This window comes from Molossus molossus, unplaced genomic scaffold (assembly GCF_014108415.1).
Source record: "Molossus molossus isolate mMolMol1 unplaced genomic scaffold, mMolMol1.p scaffold_m16_p_11, whole genome shotgun sequence".
In the NCBI taxonomy this organism is placed as follows: domain Eukaryota; kingdom Metazoa; phylum Chordata; class Mammalia; order Chiroptera; family Molossidae; genus Molossus; species Molossus molossus.
Genome location: NW_023425346.1, coordinates 102,475,804 through 102,501,080, shown reverse-complemented (window position 1 = coordinate 102,501,080; position 25,277 = coordinate 102,475,804). Strand labels below are relative to the sequence as shown.

General features: G+C 42.4%; 1 protein-coding gene across 9 annotated transcripts in view; it reads right to left on the bottom strand.

Moving 5' to 3' along the window:
- The window catches only part of DGKD (diacylglycerol kinase delta), a 110,365-nt gene that overhangs the window by 67,968 nt on the left and 17,120 nt on the right, over positions 1-25,277 (bottom strand). For 2 of the 9 annotated variants that reach the window (XM_036254874.1, XM_036254877.1), the window contains exons 2-3: positions 13,740-13,850; positions 12,149-12,229 (exon numbers count right to left, since the gene is read on the bottom strand). In XM_036254874.1, the coding sequence (XP_036110767.1) occupies positions 12,149-12,229; positions 13,740-13,850 (192 nt within the window). Of the gene's footprint in view, positions 1-12,148; positions 12,230-12,385; positions 12,597-13,739; positions 13,852-15,805; positions 15,884-17,936; positions 17,961-25,277 lie in introns of those variants that run through there. The other 7 variants (XM_036254875.1, XM_036254876.1, XM_036254878.1 and 4 more) reach the window with 7 other exon arrangements.

Sequence of the window (25,277 nt, the reverse complement as noted above, 5' to 3'; positions counted from 1 at the left end):
AACAGAAAACATTTTTCAAAATATTTTCTCCACCAGATGAGAATAGGCCAGAATAAAAACAAAGTAAAAAGAACATGAAAACCATGCTGGAATGGGGGTAAAAACCACAAGTAAATGCAATAAGAAACAAAATTAAAATTTTAACAAGCATAATTAGAGAAAACCAGCAAATGAAAAGAATACAGAGGAACAAGACAGACATGGAAGACAAAGAGCCCTATACCTACAACCCCACAGCCCCTGGTCCCCAGCAGTCTCTGCAACTCATTTAACCTGCCTGTTATTCTATAGCAGATGGCTTAGCACCGTCACTCACCTCACCCCAGCTGAACTGATGGCACCAATGGTCCCTGCCCAGCCTCCACCCCACTCCACCTGGAGCCAGAAGCTGCCCTCTCCTACCACGTCCACGTCCTGCAAACCCTCGCCTCCCTCCCCCAGCTCACCCTGCATACTGCAGCTGAAGCAAAATGTTCCAACACTGCAAATGTGGTAATTTCACCAAATGGAATCATTCCACAACATTACAGGTTGAAGGACTAAGTCCCAAGCCCCTTTCATGGCCTCCTGTGGTCTCCTCTCCCTCCAGCTTCAGCCAGCCACACGGCCCTCCTTTCTATTCTTCTCATGGTCATACCATATCCCCCATCACAAGGTCTTGGTACATGCTGGTCCCTATACCTCCCCTTTCCAAAGGGCCTACAGACACAGACACACAAACTCACAGACACACTTGCACACATTCCCTTCAGTGGATTTACCACTAAACCCTCTTCATGTCTCTGTTAAAACACCACTTCCTCAAGGGCAGTCTTCTTTACCCCTCCCCAAGACCAGCAGTGAGGGTCTTCCTTATTACACGCCCCTGCTGCCTGTCTCAGCCATTATTACACCTCTTCTGTGTGCTTCACGCAGTCCCTACTAGAGTGCAAGCTTCTTGAAGAAGAAACTCTCTCCACTGAAACTCCAGCCTGACCATGGTGCTTGGCCCCAGGTGGGCCCTGAATAGATACACACTGAGTCAATGAATGAATAAACAAGCAAAGCAGCAAAGTTGCCAAAGAACAAGACAAAGCACATGAATCAGAATTATAGAGAAAAGAAAAAAAAAAAAACTTTTCAAAGTTGGAAAACCAAGACCAGAGCCTGAAGACAGCCAGTTCACTAAACATCAAACAAACTAGCAAGCCAGTATCACACATCAGAAAAGGAGAATCGTAGAGAAAAGGAGAATCCTACAAGACAGCAAGCATAAATGCACAGCTATCCTCAAAGATGTCAGCAACATTAAGACTCGCTTCAGACGCCTCCCCTGCACCACCAACACGGCACACAGTGTGTTGTTGGAGCTATCTAAGGGAAAATACCATATTTTGTTTCCTCTGTGGAAAGCAGAACACTTTACATTATTTTCCTTCCTTGTTCTTCAGTCTTTTCTCATTTCCTTTAGTTTGTAATGAACGACTGAACACTGGTAGAAGAAAGAACAGAGCGGCATGTTCGATGTGGACACCCTGGTACAAAGCTTGACCTGAAAGGGACATCGCCATTTGGGCTGGCTGTAAGCAGACAGAGCATAAACATGCTTGTGAGCTGTGAATGGGTGAGAGAAGGAAACTTTCTATTCCAGTCATTAACAAATATAAATGTAAACAGCATGTATACACCACTCACAGAAACGCTAGACAGAAGAGAGGTACCAGGAAGCATAAAATCAAGAAGTACAATCTAGTCAGCCACAAAACACAGGACTCAGATGTGCAAAAATCCTGACATGCAGAAAGTGTCCAAGGTTCACTACTACAAGCAAAGTGTTCCAGACAGAAATACAACAAATTCTACTAATACACTGCTTAAAAAACGGAATCCAAAGTAACAAGGAGAACCTAAAGATAAAGTGAGGGTGGAGGAGTGAAGTGAGCAAGCAGATCGATTAAACTCTGAACAAAGGAAAGAAAGTATGGCAATACTAATATCAGACAGAGGACAGTTAGTAACCAAGACTATTCAATGTAAGAAAGATGTTACTTTATTAATAAATAATTACTCAATAATCAGGATATTAACATTTATGTGTCCAAAAAACTTTTAAAAATTGGGAAGGTAAAAACTGTTAGAAATACAAGAATAAAATGACAACTATAACTGTCCTGAAAGAGATCAACTTCTCATTATCTGTCTATGTAAGATCAAGTAGATAAAAAAAATAACACCATAATAAAAACCTGAACAAGAAATTTTATACATTGTGATAAAGACCAAACTTTATTCCCTATGGTAAATATATTATTATTTTTCAAGTAAATGATATCTAACATTTCTCACATTTTATAATGAGTGATCTCAATGTCAGATACTTATACATATCATAGTGACATGGTACAAAAATAATTAAACAAGTGACTGCTAACTCACAAGTGGAAGCCTGAGAGGCTGAAAAGAGCTTCTGGCAACACCACTGGACTAGTGAGGGAAATAAACAAACACTGGAATTCAGAGCCCAACAAACTAACAGCAGAGAGTCCTGAAGCCAGATACCATGGAAGCAGAGGGGTGAAAACAGACCAATCAGAAAAAGTAAACTCACATTCAAATCAGCTCTATCACAGACCTGGTTTAACAAGATCTGCTGCTACCTTGCCTACCTGCCAGAAGCAAAGGCAAATCCTCTCTGAGGGAAGCCATCACCATCTTGAGCTTAAAATTATCGTGACACCTTTTCCGACAATGTCTGCCAACCAAAATTAATAGGCATATCAGAAGGAAAAGACTAAAGAAACAAGAGCCAAGAGAAAAACCAAACAATAAAAAAAGACCCAGATATTTGAGTTTTCAGACACAGACAGCAAAATAAATATGCTTAATATGAGGACTTTGGCAAGGAACTAGAAACCATTTCTTAAAAATCAGACAAAAATTTGCCCTGGCCGGTTTGGCTCAGCGGTTGGAGCGTCGGCCTGCGGTACAGAGAGACCCGGGTTCGGTTCCGCTAAGGGCACGTACCTCGGTTGCAGTTTGTCCCCGGCCCTGGTTGGTCGTGCGGGTGGCAGCCACTCGATGTGTCCCTTCACGTCGATGTTTCTCTCTTTCTCTCCCTCCCGCTCTATCTGAACAAAAAATGGAAAAAATGTCCTCGGGTGAGGATAAAAAAAAAAAAAAAAAAAAAATCAGACAAAAATTCTAGAGCTGAAAGTGAAAATAAGGAACATATAAAACTCAGTAGATGCCCGGCCAGTGTGGCTCAGTGGTTGAGTGTCAACCCATGAACCTAGAGGTCATCGGTTCGATTCCCGGTCAGGATCAGGACACATGCCCAGGTTGTGGGCACAATCCCCAGTGGGGGACAGGCAGGAGGCAGCCAATCGATGTTCTCTCTCATCAGTTTCCATCTCTCTCTCCCTCTCCCTTCCTCTCTCTCTAAAATCAATTAAAAAAAAACACCTCAATATATGGACTTTAACAATAGACAAGAAAAACCGGAAGAACATCCAAATACAGTGATAATATCCAGAGTAAAGAGAACAGAAAATATTGTTTAAAGAGTGTAAGAAACATATGGAAGACTGTGAAAAGACATAATATACAAGTTCCAGAATGAGAGAAAAAAATTAATGGGTAGAAGCAATACTTGAAGAAATAATAACCAAGACTTTTACAAAACTGACAAGAGTAGGGACATACATAAATCCATAGATTTCAGAAGTGGTAGAAACACTAAGAAAAATAAACACACAAAAAAATGCCTGGAAAAATTATAGTAAAACAGCTCAATGCCAAAGAAACTGAAAAGAAATCTTAAAATTATTGGGGGAGGGGCATATATTATATTACCATCCAAGAAAAAATTATAAGACAGACAAGTTACTTTTAATAGAAATAATGAAAGCTACAATACAATGAAGTTTTAAATAGCTGAAAGAAAATAATTGCTATGGTAGAACTGTATATAACATGGAAAAATATCCTTCCAAAAGGTGAAATTAAGATATTTACAAACAAAAATAGAGACCCATACTAAACAAATATTGAAGGAAGTTTTCAGACCGAAGAAATTTTACCCCAAATGGATCACAGAAACATAAAAAGAAATAAAAAGCAAAAGAAAGTACAAATATCCATTAGAAATCTAAATTATTGACTATGTAATAATGTCCTATAAGATTTCAAATATGCGTAAAATTAAAGTATACAACAAACCATCAGAAAGGCAAGAGGTGAGTACAGTTTTAAGTAACACAAATTAATTGTAATTTCAATAGCAATTTCAAAGAATATAGAGAGTTTAAATGTTCTAAAATCCTTGCATTGTCTGGGAAGCACTAAAAATATTAATCTGTATTAGAATTTAAGCCAAGGATGTATTTTGTAATCTGTGAAATATCCACTCAAATAATATATATGAAACAAACTCAAAGAGAAGAGAAAACGAAATAATTATAATCCATTTAAGAAGAGTGTGAAAAAATAAAATGTGAGACATAGAGAAAACAAGTAATAATATGTTCAGTTTATACCCAATACAAGAGTACAGTCGGCCCTCATTTATCCCAATTAATCAGTTCTAGATTCTACCATGATAAGTGAATTTCCACGAAGTAGGATTTTTTTATTTACTGTTAGGTCGTCCCTCGCCACTTCACACTTCGACGTTCGCAGCTTCACTCTATCGCAGTTTTTTCAAATATAGTATAGCACATAGTATTTGAAAAAACTGAAAAACCACGATAGAGTGAGGCCGTGACCTTCGAAGCACGAAGTGGCGAGGGACAGCTGTATCTAAACAAAGGATAGACCAAACATAATCCAGCTGAATGCATAATCCAATTAAATTTGCAGCAATTTTAAAGCCATGCAAATTAAACTGCTTACAAAAATCACAAATGAAATAAAAACAAAAATGTTGCAAGTAAAAGGATGGAAAATTATATACCATTACCTATATAATGCAATTACTAGTAAAAGTAAAGCTGTTGTAGCTATATTTTGTAAACTTCAAGACAAAGTAAACTTTAAGGCAAAAAACATTAAGATTGGTAACAAAGATTATTTCACAATAAAAGTGTCAATCTAGTAAGAATATAAAATAATTCTAAATCTGTATGAACTAAATAATAACCCTCCAAATATATACAGCAAGAAATAACAGGATGAAAACAAAAAACAGAAGTCTACAATCACAGGAGGTGATTTTAATATATCTCACTCAATAACTAATAGGACAAGCAGAAAATAAATGAGTAGGTTATAAAAGATTTGAGAAAAATGACTAAACTTGTGTCCTAATCAGCTGCATAAAGAACTACCTAATCCAAGTTCTGTTCAAATGTACATGGAACATTTATATAAATCAACAGATCAAAGTCTCAATAATTTCAAAAGACTAGAATCTCAGGTTATGTTCTCTGATCACAGTAGAATTAAGCTAAATATCAGTAACAATACAACTAGAAAAATTCCCCAAATGCCATAAATCAGGAAATACATCAGAAATGGCCCTTTTACATCAAATATCTAAAACAGTCAAACTCGTCTACAGTATCAGAAGTCAGGACAGTGGTTACATGTGGGGAGGGAAGCTTCGGGGGACTGGATACATTCCATCACCTGCATGGTGGTTACACAACAAACTGTACTCATATTTATGCATTTTTTGGTATGGAAGTCATATTTCAATTTAAAAATGTATTTAAAATAAACATTTCAGTAAAACAGAAATGCTGCTTTAACAAACTCTTTTGAAAAGTTATGGTAGTAAAAATATACCTTCAGCATAAATCTCTAAATTTTGTGATTCTAAAGCTGAAAATAATTTTAAAACGTGTTAGGCCTTGGCCAGATGGCTCAGTTGGTTGGAGCATAGTCCTGTGCACTGAAAGGTTGTGGGGTTGATTCCAATCAGGGCACATACCTAGGTTGTGAATTCAATTCCTGGTTGGGGGGCATACAGGAGGTAACTGATTGATGTTTCTCTCACATTAGTGTTTCTCTCTCTCTCTCTCTTTCTAAAACTCAACAGAAACATATCCTCGGGTGAGGAATGAAAAAAAATAAAATAAAAATTAACAAATCAAAACATGTTAGATGATGGAAAACATTTTACCTCGTAACTTCGGCCCACTATTAGTGTATGAAATCTAGTAAAAAAGAAAGACAAAGTACTAGAACTATTACAGCCCATGAGAGAAAAGAGTGAGAGAGAGAGAGGTAACTGAGAGAGGTAACTTTGAACCCTACAAATAGTGCTGACTATCTGAAAGCCCATGAAAAAAATCAATTCATAGAGAACTACAAATGGTCAATGACTGTGAGAAATGTTTGACCTTACTTTGATCACTGAAGAAACAAACTACCATTTTTAAACCATCAAAATGGCAGAGATATTAAAAAATGTGAACACATGGTGTTTGTAAAAGGATAGAAAAAAGCACTTTTGTGAAGCCTTGTTAATACTTCTAAGGGCAATTTGGCAATAACATACCAAAAGTTTTTTAGTGTTCCTAGATCAGTATTAACATGTTTAATCACCAAAAGCATACAATTGCATGTTATTACAGAGGCAGGGACACGAAGTTGGCAAATCCCTTTTCTCTTCATGCTGCTGTGTTTTTGACCTCGTAAGGGTGTAGCCCACTGTCTACCCTACTCCCCATCTTCTGAAAGTGCACAGTGCCACTGCTCTGCCTATCAAGAATCTAAAGGCAATCTCTGTGTCTTTAGCTTCATACCAGCTCACTCTGTTCTTAAAGAACAAGAAGACAGGCAGACCCGTGTCCAGTTACATGAGACTCGTTCGTGCCATTTCTTCCATCAAGCCTGTCTCAAAACCTCTCCTCTCCCCCAAGTACTTCTCTGCCCATCTCCCTTAGACGTTTCTTGTCCCAAGGGTCCTTTACTTCTTTATGGTACAGTTCTCTGGCCATCTTGGAGAGGAATAAAAATGGAGTCTTTTCTAATGTGGAGCAGATTTACTCATGCTTCCACGCTATAAAAGCTTCCCTTGTTGGTTGACTCATGGTAATAGCAGCTTTCACTGACTGGTGGTTTGTAGCAGGCATGCAATTTTTTTTTTTTATCCTCACCCGAGGACATTTTCCCATCTTTTGTTCAGATAGAGTGGGAGGGAGAAAGAGAGAGAAACATCCACGTGAAAGGGACACACCAAGTGGCTGCCACCCGCACAACCCAACCAGGGCCGGGGACAAACTGCAACCGAGGCACGCACCCTTAGCAGGAACCAAACCTGGGTCTCTCTGGACCCCAGGCTGACACTCTAACCACTGAGCCACACCGGCCAGGGCTCAGGCATGCAATTTTAGTAGAAGTTGTAGACTTTGGAAGTCACTACTGGAATAGCTGGAAAACCAAATGAGATATTCCAGGAAGTGCAGTAGCTGCTGGGCGAATGCATTCATTCGTTCTGCGCTCACTCCCTGAGCACGTGCACAGCCTTCCAGGAGGGCACAGCGATGAAGAGACGCCTGCACACACTCCTGAAGTTCGCTGCACAGGAAGTGACAGGTTCAGAGGTCAAACAGTAAATACTGCAGGGGGTGAGAAATAGCACAGCTAAGTGAGAATTTTAAGCAAAGAAAATATTTGCATCACCTACAACCCCAGTGCCTAGAACTTAATGACTCTATGGAACTGTGACTGGGGGGACTGGGCACCAAACACTCCCCATTTACCTCCATATTTCTTACGCCATCACAGATTACTCATGGGATGAGCTTCCTTATCTTAGAATGTTTCTGGGGAACCTCAGTGTGAATCTTTCTCTTGTCCTTTTACCACATCCTCAGATGAAAAGGCAGTTTTAGAACACTAACAAAATAGAAAATAAACGTGAAAGACAGGTGTCTCTGCCATGAGGGCTGGAGCATCCATGACTACCCACCAGGAATGGAGTTCCAGAGGCTCCTCCAACAATGAACAGGCTCTACATCTGGATGTTGAGTATTTAGCCCTCTGAACACATTATGCCACAAAGACAAGATATAATCAGGGTTCATTCTCAGATCAAGCTGACAAAGCTCCACAGTAACTTGTGTAGTCCCAAATGCATACTATTTTTCCATTATATCTTTATTGAGATAAAATTCTCATACAATTCATCCTTTTAAAGTATACAATTCAGTGGGTTTTGGCACATTCACAAAGTTGTGCAACCATCTCCCATATCTAAATTTAGAACAGTTTGTCACCCACAAAAAAAATTCTGCACACTTTCGGAGACACCCCTTCTTCCTCCTCAGCCCCTCAAAGCCACTACTCTACTTCCTGTCTCTACAGATTTGCCTACTCTGGACAGTTCACAGAAATGGAACCATAAAATATGTGGCCATTTGTGTCTGGCTCCTTTCACTCAGCATAATGTTTTCAAGGCTCATCCAAGTTGTAACAGGTATCAGCACCTCATGTATTTTTTCAAAAGCCTTTCAGAAGTTTATATTTTCTACCTCAAATGGAATTCCATTTCTAAGAATTTATACTAGAAAATAATCAGAAATACATAAAAGGATCTGTGTGCAAATGTACATCACAATAGTATTTATGATAGAAAAAAATCAAATGTTTAATATAGAGATGGATACATAAACTCATACATTTATATGATGGAATACTATGCAATATCAATAAATAAGATTTTGAAGAACATTATAACAGAAAAAGCTCATTGCTGAGAAGAAAGTTAAAAATTATATTTTATAAAATGTATTTTGTGGGAAATAAACCAAAATATACTACTAGGTATATTGGGTAATAGGATATAAATGGTCTCAAATTTCCCATTTATAGTTATATACTTGAAAATTTTCTCCAGTAACTAGAATAATCAAAAAAATGTCTTTAATAACATTTTTATACTGGGAGGGGAAAAAAAAACTGTTTGCATGTGAACAAAAAGGCATTCAGAGTTAAATTCAGAGTCCCTCATGTTTTCATTTTTTATATATTATGTATATGAAAATAAAAATAAGCCAATTAATAAGTTCTTTTAAAAAGTTGTGAAAAACAGTCCAGCTGGTGTGGCTCAGTGGTTGAGCATCGACCCATGGCACCAAGAGGTTGCCAGTTCGATTCCCGATCAGGGCACATGGCCAGATTGTGGGCCCAATCCCCAGTGGGGGGCATGAAGGAGGCAGCAAAACTATGTTCCCTCATCGATGTTTATATCTGTCTCTCCCTCTCACTTCCTCTCTGTAAACTCAATAAAGAAAAAAAATTTTAAATAAAAAAAATATATTAAAAAAAAAAGTGAAAAACAGAAAAAAGATAATAAACATGAAGTAGAAACTGAATTAGGTAACAATAAATGAGATTGATCAATAATCCAAGAATTAAGAAATCTGACAAGAAAAACAAAGCTAAAAGAAAAAGGAAAACAAAGCTAAACAAATAAAAGTAGAAACGCAAAAGGTGCTCTAACAAAAGACACAAATGTTTAAAATGCAAATAATACATGCTACTAAATTTGAAGGTGTGGAATAAGTGAGAAAATAAATTACAAAAACTGACTCAAAAAATAAAAAAACAGCTCTGGCCAGTTTTGCTCAGTGGTTAGAGGATCAGCTCGCAGACCAGAGAGACTCGGGTTCAGTTCCCACTAAGGGTACGTACCTTGGTGGCAGTTTGTCCCCGGCCCCATTTGGGGTTGTTTGGGTGGCAACCGGTCGATATGTCTCTCTCACATCGATGTTTCTGTCTCTCTCTTCCTCCTTCTCTCCCTCCCGCTCTATCTGAAGGTAAAATGCAAAAAATGTCCTCGGGTGAGGATTAAAATAAAAAAGTAAAAAAAAAAACGGTCTAGCTGGTGTGGCTCCGTGGTTGAGCATCAACCCATGCACCAAGAGGTCACCGGTTCGATTTCTGGTCAGGACACATGTTCAGGTTGTGGGCCTGATCCCCAGTGGGGGGCGTGCAGGAGGGAGCCAATCCATGCTCTCTCATCGATGTTTCTATATCTCTCTCCCTCTCATTTCCTCTCTCTGTAAAATCAATAAAGGAAAAAAAGGATAAAAAACAAGGAAAAATAAATCTTTTAGGTTTATCCATAGATTTACCTCCCTGAAATGTCTTTTTTTTTTTTATCCTCACCCGAGGACATTTTTCCATTTTTTTCAGGTAGAGTGGGAGGGAGAGAGAGGAACAGAGAGAGAGAGAAACATCGATGTGAAAGGGACACATCGAGTGGCTGCCACCCGCACAACCGACCAGGGCCGGGGACAAACTGCAACCGAGGTACGTGCCCTTAGCGGGAACCGAACCCGGGTCTCTCAGGACCGCAGGCCGACGCTCTAACCGCTGAACCAAACCGGTCAGGGCCTGAAATGTCTTAATGACAGATCATTTAAAGTAAGTTCTCTCAAACTTTCAGAAAACAATCAATTCTAAAGCTATATAAAATGTTCCAGAACACATAAAATCTTAAGTTACTAAAAGAATTTTATGGGGGTATTTTAACTCTGAAATCAAAATACAACAAAGGCTACATTCCTATACCAAAGAAAAGCACACATATGGCCCTGGCCAGTTTGGCTCAGTGGTTAAAGCATCAGCTTGTGGACCAGAGAGTCCCAGGTTCAGTTCCCACTAACCGCATGTAACTTGGTTGCGGTTCGTCCCGGCCCCGGTTGGCGTGTGGGTGGCAACCAGTCAATATGTCCCTCTTACATCGATATTTCTCTCTCTCTCTTCCTCCCTCTCTCCCTTCCACTCTATCTGAAGATAAACGCAAAAATGTCCTCAGGTGAGGATAAAAAAAAATAAAAAGAAAAGCACACATATGGATGAAAAATTCTAAATACAAAATTTCGTTATAAAGTTCAACATTACCAAGAAAAATTTATTATTAGGAAATGTACAAATACCTAAGACCAAATTGGTCACCTAAATTAATGCTCAATAAAATTCAATACTTATTCTTAATAAAAACTAAGAGCAACAAATAAAAGAACAACCATTTATATGGTTTAAGATGTTTCTCACAGCCACTAAGTAAACAATAAGATTCATGGAGAAAAAGCTAAAAATATTCCAAGTAAAATAAAGACTAAAATAAGAGAAACCGTCAGGAAAGGCTCAATTAGCCGCAAAACACAACCAAGAGCAGTTGGTTCCAACAACACAAAGTAGAAATTTAAATGGAGAAAAGAAAATCCCATTCATATCAGCAACATCAATAATCAATCCATCAATAAATAAGATAAAACAAAATCTGGAAGTATCTGAAACTATCACTAACCCACGATGTCAGATCCTAAACATGAAGAAAATTACCCACCCTACTATAAAATAACTGGGGGAAAAAATAGGGAGTATACTTTATGTCTAAATGAGATAGCTTAACAATATAAAAAAAAAACTAGTTTTAAATACTCCATTCCTAATATTGAACTCATATGTTATACAGGTAGGTTCAAAGTCAGCTCCTGAAGCCAAAATTGTTAAGTCATACAAGAAATGCTATCTAGCCATTAAAAAATATGACGAACATTCAGATCAATCTACACAGGAAAATGATCACCATAAACTGTCAAGAGAAAAAAAATGTAAACACAAAAGGATCACTATGATCTCACTGTGGATGTGGGTGAAGTCACAGATATTTAGAAATAAAGATAAACACTCCATAGTACATAGTTGCTACCTCTGTCTGGGTGGTGAGGTCACATGATTTTATGACTTAGAACGTTTGCAGAAGTACAACAAAACTTTTATAAATGGGGGAGGGATACAGTCTAAAAGTAAAAAAAGAAAAGAAATACACAAAATATCAACATTCTATGTTTGGAGATGGCCTAATCATGGCTAGTTTTTAATTGCTTCAACATACTTTTCTGTACTTTCCAAACTTTCTACAATAATCATGAAAAACAAACCTTTGTGTAAAAAGAGTACAGAAATGTAAAACTACATGTTAGAAATTTTCATTTGGACTCTCTTGTTCTTTTGTACTTACAAGTGCCAAATTTTCAGTTTTTCTCCAACCACAGTATTATTTTCAGCATTCAATTCAATATTTACCAGAAATCGTTCCCATCTGAGTGAAAAGGATGAAAAACTCTGAACTGCTCACACATTTGTTCAAATTAAAAATCAAAACCAGATATAGTGAAGAATCAAGGAAGGTGTGTGTCCAGAGTCTTACCGTAAAACTGTTGTTGACGTTTTTGGTGCTGGATTCAGCTACACTGGCATCTGTCAGATCCACCTCATCAAATATGATAGACTGGGGAGAGACAGAGGGACCATGGTCAGCATGAGGCTAAGGCACCCCCAAGGCGGGCAGGTTCCTAAGCCCTGGCCCAATGCCGCCCATTACTCTCCTCGACCCCCATCAAGCACCCACAGACGCCCAGGGCCCTGAAACTGGAAGCTCGCTGACCACATGAGCGCAGGCAGCATCTCTCCATCGAGCTCAGGGATGTGAAATATGTCCTCAGACGGAGTCCACCTGAGAGAGCAGGGGTCTGGACTGATCGGATCCTCTGTCCTTCTGACTTAAGCTTCTTCAGTAAGCACATTTGGAAGAAAGGTCCCCACTAAAATAAATGATTCTAGAGGAAGAGGGACTGACCCCAAGAGAAGAAATCGGGCTGTGAAGGAAAACAAGGGAGCAAAGTGGAAAGAATCTAGTCCTGGAGAGAGACAGCCAGGCTCCAGAAGAAGGGATGAAAACTAGGCCTGGGAACACCCTCCACTTTCCTCTCCTCTCCCTCCAAATCCCCCATCATAGTCCTCCCCTCCTGTTATTGTTACTGGCCCCTCTAAGAGGACTCCATAAGGAACCCCTGAAGAAAATACTAATAACTCAGAAAAGAGACTCACCTCCTCCCAACCCCCACAAAACTAAAATAACTATAAGGGTTGTTGTTTTTTTCAATGGGGACATGGTTAGAACCCTTTATAAACAAAGTGCTCTTTTAGTTTCCAATTTTAATGTACTAAGTCTCTAGAGATACATCTCAAGATGCAAATGATTCAGATTCCAGATTTTTCTTAACACCAAATTGTCAGTATTGACAGCAATACTGATACAAAAATACTATTGTTCAGAATACCAAAAACTAGCTTTGCAAACACACAGGTGTCTGAAACGTGTACGACCACATCCGTTTAAACATGGCAGTAACTCAGTGCCTCTCGCTGGCTCCTCCTTTTTCAGGAGCATCTACCCCGTGATTCCAGCTCTCAGTCTCACATGCAAGATGGCACCCAGAAGGAAGGGTCCCAGCTAGAAAGCCCAGGGACAAAGAACTGCTGTTCACACCCCCAGAAACCCAGTACATTTCAAAAATACTTTATGTTAGTTTCACGGGTACATACTTATCTCCAAACTCATCAAGTTGTATACATTAAATATCTACAGCTTTTTGTATGCCAATTATACCTCAATAGAGTATTTTTTAAAAAGACACTTTAATCCATTAGAGATGTATAAGCCTTTAACCCCTAATCATTCTGCAAGAAAGCTATCCAGCTGTAATATCGTAATTTCTGTGACATTTTTTCCTTCCCCACTAGTAACACATGACATTAAAAAAAGAAGAAGAAAAATCATTGTTCCTAAGCACTAAAACATGCCTTGAGACAAATAAAACCTAGCACCCTAGAGTATTATGAAGCTCTCTGGAAAAAACATCTCTCAGAATGGAAGGTTTCCCCAGATGAGGACCTGGCGCCCAAACCTCCCTGCAGTCCCTGCGTGTTCCTGTGAGGTTTCCTGCACCGCCCCTCACCTTCGCAGTCTTTGCATAGTACAGCGTTCGCCCTCGCAGCTTGAAGTACCTCCTTTTGGATCTCTGGAATGAGCTGTTCTGTTTGGTCAGCATCCCCTCTTTGATGACAGTCTGGAAGCACAGAAACGAACTCATGAGCATGTGTTCTCACAGCACCGCGCGCTCGTCCACCCAGACTGCACACTGACGGTCCGGTGCATTCGCTCTCTAACTGCTGCCAGCCTGACAGAAATATTTCTCACACACTCCCCAGACCTTGACCTATGGACAGGGCGCGTGCGCAGCCGGGGGAGGGCTAACGTAATTCTCTGTGGGGCAATGGCATGCCTGCAGGGAGGGTTTCAGAGGCCCAAGGTGTGCCCTGGATATGCCCAGGGGAACAGCAGAAAGGGACAGGAAGGCTAGAAGGACCACAACAAGCAGCCCAGGCCAGGGCATTCTCCAACTTCAGCATTTGGTATTTCTTTTAGCTATTCTTGGCCCCGTCTCTGTGTTCTCTGGCCTCCTGCCATTTCTCAGGATCCTGTTGCCAAAACTGTCGACGTAGGTTGCTGTGGGGTTCAGTGCGGCTCCAGGCCTACACCCCATTCAGCCTTCACCCAAATATATTCACAGGCCAGGCACGTGCATCTGCCCATGCTGTGAGAGGTAAGCAGACAACCAAAGTCACAAAAACCCATCTCATCCTGTAAATCTGATCAGACCACCACAAAACAGGAGTTTTGTTAAGAGAACCAAGAGGTGGACAGCAGTCCACTCACCTCGTCTCAATGAAAGCCAAGAGCAGGCATGGCTCCTCCTGGAGCTGCTCCCCAGGGAGCCCTGTGGCCCACTCAGAAGTTAAATGCTCCAGGAACTACCTGGTCACTGACACGTGGAACCACTCAGAGCCACTAACACAGTCCAAACGAATAAACAAGATGCATGAAACAAGAGGCTGACTCAGCGTCTGCAGGATGTGTTTTACCCCACCTAACAGAAATGCTCATTCTACATGGAGTCTCATCATGGGGCGGAGGCAGAGTAGACAAAAATTCTGTTAAAGGACAAGATTATTGGTTCAGAGAAGGCTTTGTTTAATTACCTAATCCCAAAGTAACAGTAAGTAATTTTTTAAGTTTCTGTACAAAGCACCTGGGCATCTGGGGCCACTTCAGATGACACAAGATGAAACCAGACACAGAACCCTCCTATCACCCAAATGCATCAGAAGGCAAGGGCAGAGCACCAGTTGTAACGTCCCTCCATCAGCCTACTCCTAACCAGGGAGGGAGTGGAACTCAGGGTGCAGTGTTCCTTGTCCCCAGAGGATGACGCTGAAGAAAGCCCCCTGCCCCACACATACCACCCACACTTGGCGGTGCAACAGGACCCCCACCTAAGCAGCACAGCAGTCCAGGCTGTCCTGGGAACACAGATCTCGTGCTCCTCCCCTACCCCCGGCTACAGGACAGCCCCTCTGCGAGCTTCCTGGGCACATGCCAGCTCACAGCCACAGGCCAGGGATGATGGAAACTGCTGTGGGGCCAGCCTAGCGGCACGAACAGCAATGCTCTCCAACTCCTGAGAGAACCAATCCAGGAGGAAGACTACTGAGGAACTTACCTACTCACTCTGTGATGTATACCTACACTTTTCCTTGTGAGAAAACCACCCACCTGAACTCCCAGGTAATTGCACCAGAAGAGAGGAACATGACATCACCCAGTGGTCAAGAGAATAAACACACCAACTCGGTCAGAGTGTGAAAACTCTATCCTTAACAGAACAAAGGCCTGGCTTTTTGGAAGTGTGGAAACATGTGCCGAACCAAATCCAGGCTGATCCCAGGTGGAAAGAACGCCCAACCTCCAATCTCAGTAGCTCCAGAGATAAACCAGTCTGCAGTATGGAAAAACTCCCAGGCCATTTCCTAACTTTCTTTGCAGACCTAAGTATACATGGTGGCACTCAATTCAATGTGCTCATCAGAAACCCAGGGCAGCCAGTCTGTGCGCAGCAGCACAGAGCCCCGGACACCTGCACCCCACAGCAGGAGAGCCTTTCCTCGACCCCACAGGACTCACACAGAGGCGCAGGCACCTCTCCTCGCCCACACGTCTTCCTTACCTCTGCAGGGGAAGGAATCGCTTCCATTTCTTTCCTACATGCAAAAAAAAAAGGACAAAACCAACAAGCACAGACCCAGAAAGTTATAATAAGTTATCTTTTAAAGGATAAACGCTAGAGTATTTTTTCGTGTCTCCTGCTCCACATCTCACACATAAGACAAGCAATATTAAAACACAATCCAACACACACACACACACATCTTTCAGAAAGCGGATGAGAGCTGATCGTGGGCTACCCAAGGAGAGCTGCTGTTCTATTTATAGCACAAGAGTGCTCAGAAAAAGACTGGTGGGTTTCAGCGGAAAAGGCTGGGGAAGAGATAAAGTCGGTATTTCTTTGAAGCTTTCTCAGAAACTACATTTCTTCTGATTTGTTGCTCATGAGTACTATCGATGTGTTGCAGAATATTTTTAAACACTCAGTCAAAAGCAATGAACTAAAAGTGGTCAAGAAAATAACCCTCTGAATAATCTGCTATGTTCTGCATCAGGGCAGCCTGTAACCAGCACCCACAGGAAACTGCTCAGCTGGCAGGGCTCCTCCTTACACCCCACAGAGCAGAGAAACAGAGTCAAACACCCATATCTCAACCTTAGCCCGCTCAGGGCATGCTGGGTGGCCAGGCTCTCAGAATCATCCTGTCCCATCCTTTGCACAAACAAGAGGGCCAACTCTGTCCTACAAGCAACCCAGGGCACCTTCGTTACCACCAGGGACAAGGAAGGACGGATTTGCAACACACACGGGCACTGAGAATCAGACAGAGTAGCAAGTGAGAATGTGAGCACTGGCCCACCTCCAAACAGAGAGGAAGCAAATCCCCAGGTGGAGTGAAACCCAGCAGAGTACTCAGCCTGAGCCTAAGCAGGGTCCTGGGTGCCAGAGCGACCCACTGCCCAGACAGACATGTTCCTGGCCACAGGCGAGACCGCCTATCACCTGCTGCAGGGGAAGGTCAGGAACCAAGAACAGAGAAGGACAGCTCTGAAAATGCCCTTAAAAAAGGTGTCAAGGGGGCAGAGAAAGGCAAAAACAGACCCTGTGAGCTGTGGTCAAACCCACCTGCCCACCAGACTTCCTCTGTCTCCGAGGGACTGCATGTGCCCAGTCACGGGGTGAGGAAGCCCGTCCCTCATTCGTCTGTCCCCTTCACTCCCGCCATAGCACTGGCTCTGAGGACTACAGGGACAGCTCAGACCAGAGGGCAGAGGACGGGGCACCAGGGAGGGAGCAATTCCCCTGAGAGGGAAGGCATCACAGAGCAGATCTCCGAAGATGAGCAAGCCAGGCAGAGGGCCTGAAACCATCAGAGGCTGCACAGAACCCAAGAGGGCCAGGAAGGTAGGGAACAGCCAGGCCTGTGAACCACAGGTCAAGGGGTGATGTCTCCGATATACAGACACTTTTGACCAATGATTTTGGCCACAGTATGGAGCAAAGAGGGAGGGTGTGAAACCTGGAGGCAGGAAGAACACTCCAGAAACTCTAGTAAAGGGGCAGCCAGCAATGAGCGTCTGAGAAGGGGACATGACACAGGCATGTGTATTAGGGAAGAAGACCCACCACAGACGGAGGCAAGGAGGCAGGACAGAAACCAGGATGACTCTGAGGGGCCTCATGGAGGAGGACGTGGGCTTCCTTCTGAACATCCTGGCTCTGAAGGCCTTAAGGACAGCGGGCGAGCTGAGTGGAGAGCCAGCTGCAGACAGACGGTCGGGGCTATAAGAGAAAGTTTAACAGGAGAGAAGCCTCAAAGCAGTTCCTTATGGAGAAGGAATGGAATGAGAGGAGACCCAAGGACCCAACCAGGAACCCCAGGACACCATCTGTCAGAGAGGAGGCAAGAGTCCATAAGAGGATGAGAAAAGTGAGCAGAAAACCAGGGAGCAGATGAAAGTCCTGGAAAGACCCTGTGGATGTCAAACACAGCAGCAAGGTCATCAGCAGGACTGGGAGGAGCCAGAGAAAGACCTGCCAGAGCAGACTCATGGCATGACACAGGGGGAAGCCAGATCAAAGTGCACTGAATGGGTTGTTTTTCTTGCACGTTAACTTTTTGTAAACATGGAATCAGATTGTACATACCATGCATTAACTTGCTATTTTTTCTGTTGTGCTATACTGTCGGCACCCTTCCATATCAGTAAACACATTTCTGTCGGCTACGGAGCATTTCAGTGCACTGATGCAGCCCTCGATCAACTTGCTCCATTGCTGGAACACGTAGAACACTTCCGCTCAGCTCCACCACCCGTGCTTCAAAGGGTACTGCTGTAACGAAATGCCTGAACATGTCCTGAGCTGTTCCTTAGAGCAAATTACTAGAAATGGAATTTGGGGATCAAAGATAGCCCAGAAACAGATCTGAAACCGAGAAGTGCGGCAGCGGTGGCAACAGCGGCACAGGCTAGGGGAGTAGAGAAAGTCGGTGAACAGGGCTGAAACACAGTGATCTAAGGAGAAAATGCAAAGGTCCCTTCCCTCACACACCACAGACAGGTCGCTTCCAGGCAGACTACAGATTCAGCGCAAACGGCAAAACTTGAAAGGTCTCAGCAGGTGATTTGGAGATTTTCTTTATGACTTTGGGACTGGGAAAAGTTTTTTAAACAGGATTTTTAAAATACCAAATTATAAGACTACTAAAGCCAACTATATTCCAACTGAGAAATTCTGCTCATCAGGCACCTTAACAAAGAAAAAGAGAGAAGCCACATTCTGGGAGAAGATACAGCAGATGCTGCTGACAGCCAGAGCAGGTATCCAGACTCTAAGAACCTCTGCAAAAAAACAAACAAACAAACAAAAAAAACGGTAACTGGCAGGAGGCATGACCGGGAGCCAGCAGAACGTTGCCTAAAAGATGATGAACCGCAGGGGCTTGACAGAAAGGAGCCCTGAGGGGGTGACATCCTAGTGCTCTGCTGGGTGAGTGCACATATGTACAGCTTATTACATACGTCACAATTGACATTGATGCTGTGTGTTATTTAGTGAAAAAAGGGGGGGGGGGGCAAAGTTAATCAATAAAAGGATAGAAGTGCAATTCCAGGGAGAGCTTTGCTGATGCTATCGGTGTCTGGTGCATGTGAGTGTGAGAATTTCCACATTTTTCTCACACCAACTACCTCGTGGAGGAGACAGGGGCTACAGGCAGGCCTGGTAATAAAAGGGGGAGGGGAGAATAAAATAAAAGGAGTGAAAATTTAGCCAAACATTCACTTCAGCCACCTATTTGTCCTTAAATTTTTTTAGTCCTTCAACAACAAAAAAACAACTCAGACCTAACTGTGTTAGACAACACCATCCAAATTCACAAAATTAAAAAAAAGTAGGAATATTAGCATAAAAAGTCAATATACAAAAGGACTATTAAAATGTTTCAGTGGAAAGAAGCTAGAAAAACTTACTACCTTAAATTTGCATGGCACTTTTCATGAGCCATTTTCATACCTACTTGCCTTCTTTTTTTAATCCTTATCTCCAGAGTGGAAGGGGGAGAGAGAGAGAGAGAGAGAAACATCAATGTGAGAGAAACACATTGATTGGTTGCCTCCCACATGAGCCAGACCAGGGCCAGGAACCAAACCGCAGTATGTGCCCTTGACCGGAATTGAACCCACGACTCTTTGGTCTGCAGGCCGACACTCCAACCACTGAGCCAAACCGGCCAGGGCTCTACTTGCCTTCTCAATAGAATAAACACTTGTAGTCTATGAGACAGACACTAACATTCCAATTCACAAATAAGAAAACTGGTTACCAAGAGACTAGTAATATGTTCAAGGTTAAACAGCTAATAAGAGACCACAAAAGAAATGTCAGGTCTCCTTACTTTTATCTTAAACCTTCTTCTGCAGTTTATAGTTTATGAACACTGGAATTCATAAACAGGAAACAATCAAAAAAATAATTTGTTCACAAAATACAAAGCATGCACCACACATTCAAAGAATTATAGGCTATTTTAAACACTAAGAACACATCACATCTACTACATACATATGAGACATTTTTACCTTTTAATCCTCATACCAACTCTGGAAATTTGTAATAATATTCTCCTTTTACATACTAGGAAACGGGGGGTAGGGGGGTGGGAGGGAAGAATTAAGTAACTCACGCAAAGCCACATGGCCAGTAAATGGAAGATCTGCATAGCCAGACCAAAAATATTTGTTGGCCAAATGAAACCAGCATAAAAGTCTACGGATGCATCAGAATTCAATTTGGCAAAGGTAAATTCCTTCACCTACTCAAAGTACCACCCACTAGTTTGTCCTGATTCAGAACTACCTGCAATTAATTGACAGCCTACCTATCTATACCATCTATTCTCATCACAGCCTACCAGAAGCTGAGGAGACTTGCACACCTAGGGCCACACTGAATGCTGCACATGTTAGTGTCTTCATGGCACCAACAACCAGCAGGAGAGGGCAAACCGAGGCCCCTGGGTAACTGCCATGCTGGAGACTTCCTCTCAACTCTGCAGAGCCAGGCCCGACTTTGGATGCTACCAATCTGACTCAAAAGCACCCCACATGAAGTTTTTCCTAAAGACCCAAAACAATAACACACAGAAAAAGGACAGCTCAGTTGGTTAGAGTGTCATCCAGATGTTCGATCCCTGGCTGAGGCACATATGGGAATAACTTAGAATGCATGGATGGGTGGAACACCAAATCAATGTTTCTCTCTTCTCTCTCTCAAATCAATAAATAAATTTTAAAAAAATTTTTAAAGGACTGCCTTTCTTTTCTTACCAATCAAGAGAATGTAATTTCCCTTTTCCCACTACCCTGCTTTGCCTCCTTCAACGCAGTGGTACCAAGATTAAAGCTACCATATCCCAAAGCCCTTATGTCCTTAGAGGTTCCACTGAGAGGAGGGGAGATGCCTCCATTCCTGTCACCTCTATATGAGGAAGGACAGCAGGAAAGCCTAGAAGTGGCCTAAAATGTAACGCCCAAATCCCCCAAAGAGCTGCTCCCAAATCTGCCCTTCATTTGGAGTCCATAGCCCGTGTCCCTAAATCCGGGGGCACTCCTTTTACTGTGTCCCTCCCCACTTTGCTAACACAGTCTCAATTCTGAGCGGGCTGCTTGTACCAAATGTGGGCAATCATCACAGTCGTAACCCCACTGCCCCAGTCCTGATCACATGGTTCAGTCTTGGTCAGAGAGACCTACACAGACAGCCTGCGGGGGTTGGGGAGGTAGGGGAGTTGCTTCACTAATACGTGGGAACACGTGTGGCTTCAACTCCCCCTTCCTCCTTGCCTGAATGTAGTCACTGTTGCTTGCCACCTCCTGTTGAGGTCATGAGGTAGCAAGCAACAGCCTAAAGTTGGTAAGGTAGAAACAATCAGGGTCCTAATGGTGTCATCAATCTGCTAAATGCATTGTCATCTAATAATGGTGGGTTGGCTGAGTTAGCTCAGCTTGGTCACCATCAGTGGCCACTCTGATCACTAATGCTGTGTCCTAGGGGTTAAGGGCTTTCCACCAATGACCTCACTTCATCTACACACACCCTTGCTAAGGGAGGCATGGTGAACATCCCCATTTCACAGAAACAGGGGCAAGTCTTTGTGAAGTGCTTATTCCACACCAGGAACTTAGTTCTCACCGGTATTTTATTTAATTTTATTTAATCTTCACCACCCTGTGAACAGTTACCACTTCGTTTCACTTGTAAGGAAACGGAGGGCCAGAGGACCTATTATCTATAGAGAAGGGACAGAGGTGGGGCTCAAACCCAGGTCTGTCTGATTTCAACTCTCTCGAAGCTTCATTATCAAGTGAAAAAAGAAATGTTTGCTTGAGGAAAAGTTTTCATTTTGTTTTGTTTTTACAAGTTAAGCAAGACTAACGATAGTCATAACTAATCCTCCCACTTTTCTGGGGTGAACATATGGACAAGCATGCATGTATCAAGGCACAACCCGCCCTGGCCGGTTTGGCGCAGCGGTTGGAGCATCGGCCTGCGGTACAGAGAAGGCACAACCCATCTCCTCTACACACAAACTGGGCCAACCCAAGCCACCAGCTGCAGTAGCGACATCCCAAATACACACACACAGTGATTCAGTTAAGGCACCAAAGATTCACCGGGTTTCTGTGAGCCTACACAGTAAAACCACCTCCCTATGGATGGTGGAATGAAATGGACTCTAGGTTTCAACAAATATTTATTGAACACTTAAGTGTCAGCACTGCTGGGAACATGATGATGAAAGAGATGGGACCCTTGACCTTTAAGGAAATCGCATGCTGGTAGAGGGATACTTTTACAACGTAAAAAGTACCCTAAGAATTTGCTTTAAATAACAGAAAAAGTAGGGCTGAGGGGTGGGGACAGATGAGACAAGAAAGACACACGTGCTGACAACTGTTTAGACTGGGTGATTAATTTAACTCTGCTCCCTACTTATGTGTCAGTTGGGAAATTTCCATTGCAGAGGTACAGGGTGCTTTGGTCACTGGGAAGTGAATGAAACCCCAAGGCTGGAATGCAAGGCCTGAGACTGCGTCTACTTGGGCTGAGATCAGCCACTCTCCTACCCTCTCCTGACCTGCCCTTCCCACCTCGGGGTGCTGTAGGGAGCAGAGAAACACTCATTCACAGCCAAGTGCTGCACAAATGGACAGCAGGATCATAACCACCATTATCCTCCTCCCTGGGCACCCACTCATCCCACTGTCTCCTGCCCAGTTTCCAACAGCAGATGGAAATCATGTTTCTTGTTAAACAGCCTGAGTCCAGACCATTGTACATACTGGAGGTTCCTTTTCTTTACTTGAGCACACTCAGAGTCCAGCCACAGCTAACACCCACCACTACAACCTGGAAAAAGATCCTTTCGGTGTCTTTTTAGAGTATAAAAAGAAGCAGGTTATAGAACACACATATTATTTGATAAGCTGCTTTTCCAAACGATATATTGTGAGACTAGATCTGCTTTTATTTTGTTTTGTTTTTTCTACTTCATTTATTCAAATGCATAAGTACCCTGACATGAAGACGAACATATCTGAGAAACTGATGTTTCATACATTAAATAGTTTCAGTGTCAGGCTGAAATATATCCTATTTATATCAAGACCTTGAACTCTCTGCTTAGATAAGTTTAAATTTATTTTCAACACAGGAGTTAAAAGTTCCGACAAAGGCCCTGGCCGGTTTGGCTCAGCGGTTAGAGCATAGGCCTGCGGTCCAGAGAAACCTGGGTTCAGTTCCTGCTAAGGGCACGTACCTTGGTTGCAGTTTGTCCCTGGTTGGATTGTGTAGGAGGCAGCCACTCACTGTGTACCTTTCACGTCGATGTTTCTGTTTCTGTTTCTCTCTCTCTCCCTCTCTCTCCCTCCCACTCTATCTGAACAAAAAATGGAAAAATGTCCTCAGGTGAGGATAAAAAAAAAGTTCCGACAAGGAGAACACAGCTAAGATGATCCACAGAATGTATACATTTATTAAGATGCTATGAAATGTAAATCCCGTGTTTTTATAAGTTTGCCATTTTGTATATCTGGCTCCTTAAATGTGATCTGCTTTGACCCGACAGTGGAACTGTTTCAGCCGTGTGCTAGGACAGCCACAGAGCAGCCTGAGGGCACTCAGAGAACACAGCACCCTCGGCTGCCCCGTCACCACGCACTCTTTCTGTCAGGAACCTTCAGTTCAAGTGGAGCAAGGCATGCTTGTGTTTTGTATGAAATAATAATGCTCATTTTAGAAAATGTAAGAAAGTAGAAATTCAAAAAATCTGAATCGCACCGCCCAGCACGATCCCTGAGATCAGTTTAGACACGGCCTTCTCTTCCTTCCCATGCACATGCTTTGCACACACTGAATGGCATTCTGTGACACAAGGCCTCTCCATTTCCCCAACACCTCCCAGTACCATCCACGTCACTGCCTTCCTCAGTCACCTGCACACCTGCATTAGACGCAAGAGCGGCACTTCGCCCCACCACACCCGCTGTGTGGCCTGGGCTGCCGGGAGTCTGGGCCACCACGTGGCGACCATCCAGCAGCTGTGAAGGTGAAGTCACACCACCTCTGCACAGCACGCAGGGCAGGCCCAGCACGCCACAGGTGTCGGCCTATGGTCATTAACCCACTAAGACTCAAACTGGAGTGTTTCTGGGTTTTCAACTTTGTATATTGAATGGTGCACTAAACCTGTTGTCCATTATGTTTTTTCACATCTAAGATTATTTCCTCAGGATAGGTTCCCACCAATGGAATTACTGGCTCAAGAGTATGCACTTCCTTGGAATTTTTCATACACATCACCAAATCGATTTCCCACATGGTTATACCCACATGTGCTGAAGCTAACAGATATAAAAATACACTCAGACAATTAGATTCATACCTCAGCCTTGACAAACCTGGGTTTTACTTGCAAACTTTCAGCTACCACAGAAAGGGCATAAAGAACAATTTCCCAGACTTCCTTTTTGTTCAGCTTCTGAGTACTAGTCCACGTTTATCAAAGAAATCAAAATCAAAGACTATCAAATGGAAATGGATTTAATGTGATGAGTATTTATTTCATATTTTTCCAAACCATGATAAGAACTGAATCACATCCATCCTCTTAAACGTGAAAGTTAAGAGTTTTCTAGCAGTAAAAATTCTGAAATGCAGATATTTCCTTTTAAACTGTTTAAATGTATAAATGTCTCGTAACCATACGTAAGCATGATTCTACTGAGAATCACTTTATAAACTCTACTGAGCCCTGGCCAGTTTTGCTCAGTAGTTAGAGCTTCGGCCTGCGGACTGGAGAGTCTTGGGTTCAGTTTCCACTAAGGGCATGTACTTCGGTTGCAGTTTGTCCCCAGTCCTGGCTGGGGTCATATGGTATGGGTGGTAACCACTCGGTGTGTCTTTCTCACATCATTGTTTCTCTCTCTCACTTCCTCCTCTCTCTCCCGTTCTGTCTGAAGATAAATACAAAAAAAAAAAGTGTCCTCTGGTGAGGATAAAAAAAAGAGAGAGAATCACTTTATAAACACTGCTGAGCCCTGGCTGGTTAGAGAATCAGCCCACAGACCAGAGAAACTCTACTGAGACCACTCCAAAAGGGGCAAGATTACCAACCAATCCTGAACAGTTCATGAGCTGGTTTTAAGTACTGCAGGATATATAATTTAAGAGGCAGAATCCAGCTGAAAAAAGTGGTCCTCTTCAACAAATGGTGCTGGGAACAACTGGATATCCACACACACACAAATGAAGTTGGACCCTTACCTCATTCAATATACAAAAATTAACTCAAAATGGATCGTAGACTAAATATAAGAGCTATAAGCATAAAATTCTCCAAAGAAAACACAGGCGTAAATCTTCTTGACCTTGAATTTGGCAATGATTTCTTAAATATGATACCAAAAGCAAAATAAAAGAAAAAAG